Genomic DNA, 10,000 nt, shown 5'->3' with positions numbered 1-10,000 from the left:
CATTAACCTTGACTACTAATGTTCTTATTTTGAGGGTCAAGTTTAGGGGTTAGCGTTGTGTTGCCCCTTGGCGTTTGGTGTGAGTTATGCTGTCTTGGATTACGTGCTGTTGTTGTTTTTCTCCTGCATCTTCCTCTTCCCTATTCTCTTTTCTTAAATAATTTTGTGGTAGTAGAAGTCTGGGAAGGTTACAATGCTTAATGGTCAATATGGTCACCTTTATTTACCTTTTTAGGAAGTGGAGATCTTTCAGAGAGGGTGTTTTTGTTTGTTTGTTTGTTTTTTTAGTTGTTTGGAATACCCTGACTAACCTCCTTTTCATATTAGAGAAAACAGGAAAGTGACCAAAATTAGATCTCTTCTCTCCAAATTCCTTAGAACCTTGGTATTTTTTAGGTGATGAAAATAAAGGTCATCTCTGTAAATTTGGTCTGTCTGGTCTTTCTTGTGTCTAGGTATTCTGTTGAGAAGCAGGAAGTTGGTGTTAAGTTCTCGCAGGTGACCTTTTTTTTTTTCGTTTTCTTTTTTTTTTTTGGGGGGGAAGGGGGCACACGAGTAAACGTAGGAAGGTGAAAAAGTTCAGTTAAAAAAAAGTTCTGTTTGAGTTAAAAAAAGTTGGAGAATCGTCCAGAAAGTTAGCCACAAGTAAAAACAGATGAAAAGAATGCTTCCAAAACTGATAAGTACAAAGATGAAAAAGGACAGTTTCAAAAAGTTATCCTGAAGTAAACATATGAAAAAAGATCACGGTAAAAAAAAAAAAATCTGAATGTAAAGAAAAGAAACTCAAAAGAAATCACTCCACAAGTCCTTCATAATTTTAAAAAGCTAGAATGGATAACATACCCATAAAAAGTAAAAAAATAAAAATAAATAAAAAAAAATATCCACAAGTAAGAAAGAAAACATCATAATAAGCTAACCCACACCAGCATCCCGCCAATCACCACTTCCATCTCCCAAGGGTCACTGTTCTTTAGTCACAGCAGGGTCAGGAATTTCAGGATTAAGGGGCAAATTAAAAAGATTCGCAATGGTCAGCCTGTAATGGTAGACACTGCTGCATTTTCTTCCGTGTTGCTTCACGCTCATCCTTAACTGTCCCTGCAGATTCTTCCCCTCATTGACTTTCATCCCTAATGTTCCTCCTGCCCGCCTCCCCAATGGTGTTCTTGTAATAGTCTTTGTGCCCTTTCCTTCCTCTTCCGTAAATAGTCTCCACCTTCACTTCCTCCTCCTCCTCCTCCTCCTCCTCCTCCTTCTCCTTCTCCTTCTCCTTCTCCTTCTCCTTCTCCTCCTCCTCCTCCTCCTCCTCCTCCTCCTCCTCCTCCTCCTCTCTTATATCGCCCCAAAGAGAACAGTAGATCCTCCTTCTCTTCCTCTCCACCACCTTCATGTTCCTCCTCCTCCACCTCCTCCTCCTGACACACACTCTTCCCCTCCTTGCATCTTCCTCTTCTTCCCTATTCTCTCTTCCTTCCGCTTATTCTCTCTCTATTCCTCATTTCCTTCCCCCAAATATTCCCTTTCTTTCTCTACCTCTCTAACCCTTCCCACCTCCCTCTCACCCTCCCCATGCCTTCCATTCCCCCCTCGATCTTCCCTCACTCTCACTCCCCTCCGTCTTTCTCTCCTTGCTCCCAAACGTTGCTTTTCTCATTCCTCCCTAAATGTTCTTACCCTAACCAAACTCTCCCCATTCGTACCATTCCTCTCTCCACCCTCCCCATCTTTACCTTCCCATTCCTCCCCATTCCTCAACGCACTATGATCCAAACGTTCTCCATATCCCATTCCCTAAACATTCCTACCCTAACCAAACCCACCCCAAGCACGCCTTCTCCCCACTTTCACCTCCCATCCCCTCTCCCCTCTCCCCACTGTGACACGCAAGGTGGGGTAGAGGCGCCGTTATCACCAAACCCTGATAAGAGGAGGAAGCAGACTGCCCTGCCTGCTAATGATGGGTGTCTAGCGGAGGTTAGGAAAAGAGAGGGAGAGGGAGAGGGAGTGGGGGACGAGGTGGGGGTTAGGTTAAGGCCACGGTTACCCATCAGACGAGCTTCTCTCCTCTCCTCTCCCTCCTCAGCCATTAAAATTAACATGTAACCTGATGGGAGGCAAGAGAATAGCAGGTTTTTATGTACAAGCCCTCTCAGTCTTTTTTTTTTTTTTTTTTTTTCTTCTTTTTATGAAGTCCAAGTATTATTATCGTTTTGAGTTGTAATAATGATGGTGATGATGGTGGTGGTCTGCTTGTATGTATGTCCCGACCCACGCAAGGTTTGTGTGTGTGTGTGTGTGTGTGTGTGTGTGTGTGTGTGTGTGTGTGTATGTCTAGCGATTTCTTGTTCGTCTAATGATGTATCAGCATTTTTAGTCTTCTTTTTCTTATTATTCTTTTATCATTTTCTCTCTCCTCTTCATTATCGTCATCTCGTTTTCTTCTTCTTCTTCTTGTTCCTCGTCATTTGTGTTTTACACTTTTCTGTTAATACTATTATTATTATTATTGACTATCACTATCATTACTATCTTTACTACTACTACTACTACCACCACCACCACCACCACCACCACCACCACCACCACCACCACATCAATAAACAAACCACCTCATAAGGACAAACAAATAAATTTCTTTTAATCCTTTTTCTATATTCCTTTGTCTTTACTTACAGTGACCCACCCCTTATACCCTCCACTTACCTCCCCTTTCCTTCCACCTGCCTCCACCTGCCTCCACCCTGCCTCCACCTGGCTCCACTTGGCTCACCTGTCCCCCAGCGCGCAGGTGTCACCCACGCAGCTTCCACGTGGATATTTTGTAATCCATTTCTTGCCTCTGTTTAAATGTGCCAGAGTCGCGTTGGCACTTTATTGGGTTCATTGTCGTCTGAGGAGGAGCGAGTGGTAGGAGAGGGGAGAGGTGAAGAGGAGGTAGTGGAGGTACTGGAGGGGGAAGGGGGTTAGGAGAAGCCTGGAGGAGAATAATATTGCTTTCTCTCCGTAGTTAAGTCTGTCATCAGTCTTGCTGGAGAACCTGTCCCTTTGCGCCTTAATAATAATAATGGTGAGAGTAATAATGATAGTAATGAAAGAGGTGGTGATGGTAATAATAATAATAATAATAATAATAATTAATAATAATAATAATAATGATAATAAGAGTCTTAGATACAAGAAATGTTTTTTTTTTAAGATTTTTGTATAGATAATCAAGAAGAAATAAAAAGATAGGAAGTAAATAAATAACTAAATAAAAGATAAATAAACAAAAACACTGTTACTTGCACCTCATGAATCACAGGAAAGGAGGAGGAGGAGGAGGAGGAGGAGGAGGAGGAGGAGAGGAAAAGGAGGAGGAAGAGCCAATGACGTCACAGTCCGTACTACATACCACCACCACCACCACCACCACCTCCACCACCACCACCACCACCACCACCACCACCTAAGTGAACGGGTTTCAGCACGCCCAGAGGAGGAAGGGTGGGGAGGTGAAGGGGAGGGGAGTAGAGGGAAGTGGGGAGTACTGTTTGGGGTGGAGAATGATCATAGGTAGTGCCTTTGAGATGGGGGAATGGGGAATGGGTGGGGAGGTCCCTGAGTGGAGGATAAATAGCGATATGTGGTTTAAATGGGGAATATATTGGAGCTAAATAAATATGAAAAAAAAAATGAATAAGTAATAAAAACATGATCAGAAAAAAAAAAAACTAATAAGAAGGTAGATAGAAAGTTTACTAATTAAAAACAGTATTGAAAGTTGTCTCCAGGTATCGATAGTAGTAGTAGTAGTAGTAGTAGTAGTAGTAGTAGTAGTAGTTGTAGTAATAGTTGTAGTAATAGTAGTAGTAGTTGTTAAGAGTTTCGAAAAAGCAAGGTTATCAATTAGAAAACAGTATTAAAAGTTGCCCCCATTTATCAGTAGTAGTAGTAGTAGTAGTAGTAGTAGTAGTAGTAGTAGTAGTAATAGCAGCAGCATCGAGGAAGGCAGGTTATCATAAGGGGTCAGCCACCTAACAGCTAACGACCTCTAGCGGAGTAATTGCGCGAGACAAATGAGGCAGAGATAAGAAGGCGTATGATTTGAGCCTCATTAATGGCGGAGAGAGAGAGAGAGAGAGAGAGAGAGAGAGAGAGAGAGAGAGAGAGAGAGAGAGAGAGAGAGAGATAATAAATCAAAGGACAAGACAAAACTTCCTCCAAGCTTTAAATTAATAATAAAAAGTGGAGCATCCGTCGCTGGAAGAGTTTTAAGTCCTGTTTCCTCCTCCTCCTCCTCCTCCTCCTCCTCCTCCTCCTCCTCCTCCTCCTCCTCCTCCTCCTCCTCCTCCTCAAATGCTTTAGAGGAAGAAGCAACATTACAAGACAAGAATCGTAAGACTGAACAATTTACTGAAAGAAAAAGAAAAGCAGTTTTTTTTTCTTTCTTTCTCCTCGTTCTCTATTCTTTTACGTTCTTGTTCTTTTCGTAATAGTAGTAGTAGCATTAGTAGTAGTAGTAGTAGTAGTAGTAGTAGTAGTAGTAGTAGTAGCTATATTCTACATCATTATCTCTCCTAGTATCTGTTCTTGTATGTTCTTAAGTCTTCCTCCTCCTCCTCCTCCTCCTCCTCCTCCTCCTCCTCCTCCTCCTCCTCCTCCTCCTCCTCCTCCTCAGGTGTCACGAGTGCCTCTCCTCTGGCCCTCCGTCACCCTTTTGGCACGCCTGGCCTCTCACCTTGGCGAGGGTGGGGTGGGGTGGGTAGGTGGGGGGCAGGTGTGCTGAAAGGGAGTATGTACAGGTGAGAAGCTTAAGTCTCCTCCTCTTTTGTTTGTCTTCTTTTGATGCTTTTATTCTCCACTCTCCCTCTTACCTTTGTTTAGTGGCGATGAAGGTTACGAGGGCTGCGAATCTTCCTCCTCCTCCTCCTCCTCCTCCTCCTCCTCCTCCTCCTCCTCCTCCTCCTCCTCTTTGTCGTCTTTTCTTCTGTTTTCTCGTCTTATGTCTCTTTTTCTGAATATATTTCTCATTTTTCCTTCTTTTTCTTCATATTTTTCTTCATCTTTTCTCTTCAGTCTTATTTATCTCCATTCTTTCTCCTTTTTTTATTTTTTTTTTTACTTTTGTTCCATTTTCTCCTCTCACTTCCAATTCTTCTCTCCGAACTTTATGCTTTTCTTTGCTTCCTTCCATATTTTTTACTCTTATTCCCTCCAACTCCTCCTCTTCCTCCTCCTCCATCACTTCCTCCTGCCATTCCTCTTTCTTACCATTTATTTTCTCCTTCCCTCTTTCTTTCCCTTTTTTACACCCATGCCCTACATCTCCTACTCCTCCTCCTCCTCCTCCTTCTCATCCTCATCCAAAACTACCTCCTCCTATTCCTCATTTTAAACATTTTTTCTACTCCCCTCTTCCTTCTCTTTTACACCATCCTGTCATTCTGAAACGCTGTAATCTTACCCCACACCCTTCCGCGAGTTGTGTAATTGCTTCTTCTACCTCACCGTATCCTATAATTACCCATCAGTCATATAGGTCAGTGGTTCCTATAAGTCTTCCTGTAATACATCCCTATCTACCCTATAAATTCTAAGGGCTCTCGATTCTATGGGAGATTGGATGCCCATAGACTCGCTCCTCGTCTCGTAACTCCTTTGTAATTCATCCCTCATCCCCGTTCACCCTATTATTTCCCCATACATCACCTGCAGCCTCCCATACACTGCTAATTAACTGTAGGGTCCATTTATCCCAGGTAGATATGCGGTGACGTACATACATACATACAGAGGTATATCACGTTTCCTTATTTGGGTGTATAAATGCTATCCTCCTCTTGCTCCACCCTCTCTCTCTTGATCTGATCCTCCACCTTCCTCATCCACGTCTGAGTAAGAGGAGGGGGAGGGGAAAGTTACGAGGGTGTGGAGTTAAATGTCTTTGATGTTTGGTTTGATTAGAAATTGGTGGTGATGAAAAAAATGAATAAAATGTCGTTGGGAAATTATTTTTTGATTGTGGTTTCATGTTAGGTTTGTCTCTCTCTCTCTCTCTCTCTCTCTCTCTCTCTCTCTCTCTCTCTCTCTCTCTCTCTCTCTCTCTCTCTCTCTCTGCAAGTTTTGTTTATTTGTACAGTACAGTTATTATTATTATTATTATTATTATTATTATTATTATTATTATTATTATTATTATTATTATTATTATTATTATTATTATTATTATATTGTTGTTGTTATTATTATAGTTATACCTTTAAATTTGTTAGGCAATCTTAAGCTCCCGTTTTCTGTGTTAAAGGCTCCAGTCAAATAAGTGAGTTTCCCCTTCCCTTGCTCTTAAATGAAGTTATGCCTCCGTTCTCTCTCTCTCTCTCTCTCTCTCTCTCTCTCTCTCTCTCTCTCTCTCTCTCTCTCTCTCTCTCTCTCTCTCTCTCTCTCTCTCTCCGGATATCACTCATGTATCGTTATTTATCTCTTTCTCTATTGACAGGTGAAAGATAACGAGAACAGGTAACATAAACAAAACCGTCACTTGTTTATCTAAATATTTCATCTGTATTCTACTCTATCTGACTTGATCTGCTTGTCAACTTACACACACACACACACACACACACACACACACACACACATGGTTAATTCGTTGCGTTCATGTATTTTGTTTTTTTCTGGTTGTGTGTGTGTGTGTGTGTGTGTGTGTGTGTGTGTGTGTGTGTGTGTGTGTGTGTGTGTGTGTTTCCACTATCAAACACTGGTGATGGTGATTAAATATATGTACCGTGTGGAATGTTTCGTAATTTGTTGGTGGGTGAGTCGACTCGGATTTTGCAGCGGCCAGAAATTAGTTATTGGTGGCAGCACGTACAATGTGGGAGGGGGAAAAAAAAAAAAAAAAAAAAAAAGTATTAATAGATAGATGGGTTTTGTTGATTAATTACAAAACTGGATGGCACTTGTTACCTCGGCTTTTGTTTTGAATGATGATAATGAAAACAATGCCAAGGACGGTACTAGTGATAATGATGGTCGTGATGATGATAAATATTCCAGATTTTCACATTTATACATTATTTCAATCTCTACCGTTACATTTTCCTTTCCTTTATCTAGTGCCGTCCTCTTCCTCTTTCTTTTCTAGTTTTTTTTTTCTTTTCTCACTGTATTGTCTCGTGTACAGTTTCTCCCATACATGTCTTTCTCTTCCTTATCCTCCTCCTCCTCTCCTCTCTCCCTCTCTCCGTCTCCTCCTCTCCCTCCCCTTCCCTTCTGTCTAATATTGGGACCAGGAGATGTATCGGTTTAGGATACGAAAGTCCGGTTGTTTGAGATATTGCCTGAAGGAGAGAAGAGAGAGGAGGAGGAGGAAGGAAGGAAGGAAGGAGGGAAGGAAGGAAAGCATAGAGTAAAAGGAATTGAATTTTGATACTTGTTGGCTTCATATTTCGGGTACTGTAACGATCTCTCTCTCTCTCTCTCTCTCTCTCTCTCTCTCTCTCTCTCTCTCTCTCTCTCTCTCTCTCTCTGGTGTGGCATTTCAACCTTTCCCACCTTCCTCCCTCCCTTTCCTATCTCACTTCCCCTCCGTCAGGCTGCGTCATTGGTGATGTTATCTCGCTCCCCGTGACACTTGCCTCCCCAGCATGCCCCTCCCCTCCGTCCCGCTCCGCCCTCTCCCCGCCTTTCCCCTCACCTTCTCCTCCTCCTCACCAGCTCACTTTCCTCCTTTTGCTTCACCCCCTCCTCCTCACTCCCTCTCCCTCCTTCTCTTCCCCTTTCCCTCGACTCAAGCTCCTCCCTCAAACTTTCCCTCATTCCCCTCCTTTCCTCCCCTTCCCCTTCCTCTCTCCCTCCCACTTACCTGTCTTTTACTGTCTGTCACCATGATACCTTCGTACCTATTCGTTTTATTCAGTGTATATATATATATATATATATATATATATATATATATATATATATATATATATATATATATATATATATATATATATATGGTAAATAAGCAGTAAGCTTACGCAATACGATCCAGCAAGTAAAGGTTGAGAGTGGTAGAGTGTAGAAATAATATTTGAAGGTGTAGGGGGAACGAAAGAGAGGGAGGAGGGGTAGAGGAGGAGGTGAAGGGTTTATATCAGTTGACTCAGACCTCTCGAGATGAAGGGAGGGGAAAGAGAGGGTGGGGGCGAAAATAAGTAGGGAAGAAGAGGAAAGAAAGTGGAAATGGAAGGAGGCGTGGAGAAAATCTTTTAAAATGAAGTCACTTGACCGTGTAAGTCGAAAATGGTTGCCCGCAAATGCTATGTGGGACTCCCGAGGCGAAACTTGAGGTGCTTGCTGGCCAGCGCGGCGCGGCGCTGCATCTGATGAAGGGTGATTCATGGCACTGGCAGATCACGTGTGTGTGTGTGTGTGTGTGTGTGTGTGTGTGTGTGTGTGTGTGTGTGTGTGTGTGTGTGTGTGTGTGTAGGTGAAGACCTTGGGAGGGCCTGGGGGGCGGCGGTCCTGATGACAAGTGCAAACAGGCCCCCGGGGGGTAACCCTTAAGAGGCCTGCGTCTGCGTGGCCAGCGAGGCGCCTTATAAAGGTGTGGTGGTGGGCGAGGTCGCCCGTGAGGTGTGCGTGAGGAGGCTGTGTGTTGCGCCGCCACTAACGTCGCCGTCCGCAGGGAGTCGCCGCCGCCGCCGCCGCCAGTACCTGCCGCCCTCGCCGCAGCTGTTGCCGCCGTCACGACACCTTTGCTGCCGCACGCCCCGACCATTGCCCCGCCCCGCCCTGCCCCGCCCCGTCCCGCCATCCCGGAGAGTGCCCACCGCCCGCTGGATGAGCGGCGGCCCCCGCGCGGCGCGGCCCCGCGGGGACTGACGCAGCGCGCCGTTGTGAGGCTGTGAGGCGTCGAGGGGCGGCGACCGTGGCGGGTGAGGCAGCGTCAGCCCGCCCATGACCATGCTGGACGGGTCGGGGTCCGGGGCGGGGGCGGGGGCGGGCGCCGGCGTGCAGCGGCGGGGCTCCGCTACGCCCGGCGGTGCCTGCCCGTCCGGCCCTTCGCTCTCACTGCCGGCGGTGGCGCTGGGGATCGAGCTGAATGACCTCGCCAACGCCTTATGACGCCTCGCCTCCTGCGATGCCACCATGCCCGAGGGGCCGGCGCCCGACCTGCCGCCGGGCGTCCGTGCTCGGCGAAGCAATTCAGCACGAGCTTCGCCTCGCCACTCCCCGCGGCACTCGCCCCGCGGGAGCCGCCACGGGTCCCTGCGGCGGGAGGGCGAAGACCCGCTGCCCCCGCTGTGCCCCATCCACCTGGAGCCCTCGCAGCGCATATCACCTCGCTCCTCGCCCCGCGCGTCGCCCCACGGCAGCCGCCACGGGTCTCTTCGGCGGGGCAGCGAGGAGATAGCCACCATCTCCTTCCCCATCCACCTGGAGCCGTCGCCGCGCCCGTCGCCGCGGGGTAGCCGGCACGGGTCGCTGCGGAAGGAGGGAGATGAGTCTCCGGGCCCCACCCACCTGGAGCCCCGCGTGGTGGTGGCGCTGCCCGCGCGCGTGCACACACTGCCGCTGCCCCTCGGCGACGGGGACTACATCGCTCTCTCCCCTCTCGGCACTCCCATGCTGACCACCCCCGTCTCTCCCACCACGCCCACGCCCATGATGACACCCACGCCCGCCACGCCCCTCTCACCCGTGCTTCCGAGGATCATCTCCACCAACTGGGAGTCGCTGGGAGCCTACGACCCCTACAGGTAGTGCCCGCGCCCTCACCCCCGCCCGCGAGCCCGCCGATCCTGACCCCAGCCCGCCCGGCCACCGCCACTCTGGATGTTCAATGTACTGTCACGCACCCCACCACCCCCTCCCCGCTCGCCGCCCCCACCGTGTTCCCCTCCACGGCTGAGGCTCTGCAGCGCCCCCTCCCCCACCTGTATGCCACCGTGACGCGGCACACCTGGCCAGCACTCACCTGAAGCAGCGCTGGCCACTTTCCCCATGTCTGTCCCAACGCCCCTCA

At 47.3% G+C, this 10,000-nt stretch overlaps 2 protein-coding genes across 3 annotated transcripts in view; one reads left to right on the top strand and one right to left on the bottom strand.

Moving 5' to 3' along the window:
• LOC135115905 (histone acetyltransferase p300-like) overlaps positions 1-10,000 on the top strand; it is an 82,536-nt gene that overhangs the window by 72,091 nt on the left and 445 nt on the right. For both annotated transcript variants that reach the window (XM_064033020.1, XM_064033022.1), the window contains exon 2: positions 8,660-10,000. This exon is cut by the window's right edge and continues 445 nt beyond it. In XM_064033020.1, coding sequence (XP_063889090.1) covers positions 9,124-9,738 — 615 coding nt within the window. In that variant the 5' untranslated portion in view covers positions 8,660-9,123 and the 3' untranslated portion in view covers positions 9,739-10,000. The remainder of the gene's footprint in view (positions 1-8,659) is intronic.
• LOC135116088 (proline-rich protein 2-like) lies at positions 4,670-9,125 on the bottom strand. Its single transcript, XM_064033298.1, has 3 exons — positions 8,689-9,125; positions 8,470-8,549; positions 4,670-4,770 (listed from the first exon to the last, which is right to left on the bottom strand). The coding sequence occupies exons 1-3, from the start codon at positions 9,123-9,125 to the stop codon at positions 4,670-4,672; spliced, it is 618 nt and encodes a 205-aa protein (XP_063889368.1).

This window comes from Scylla paramamosain, chromosome 30 (genome assembly GCF_035594125.1).
Source record: "Scylla paramamosain isolate STU-SP2022 chromosome 30, ASM3559412v1, whole genome shotgun sequence".
In the NCBI taxonomy this organism is placed as follows: domain Eukaryota; kingdom Metazoa; phylum Arthropoda; class Malacostraca; order Decapoda; family Portunidae; genus Scylla; species Scylla paramamosain.
Note: the sequence above shows the minus strand (reverse complement) of the source record. Positions and strands in the feature narration are given on the sequence as shown.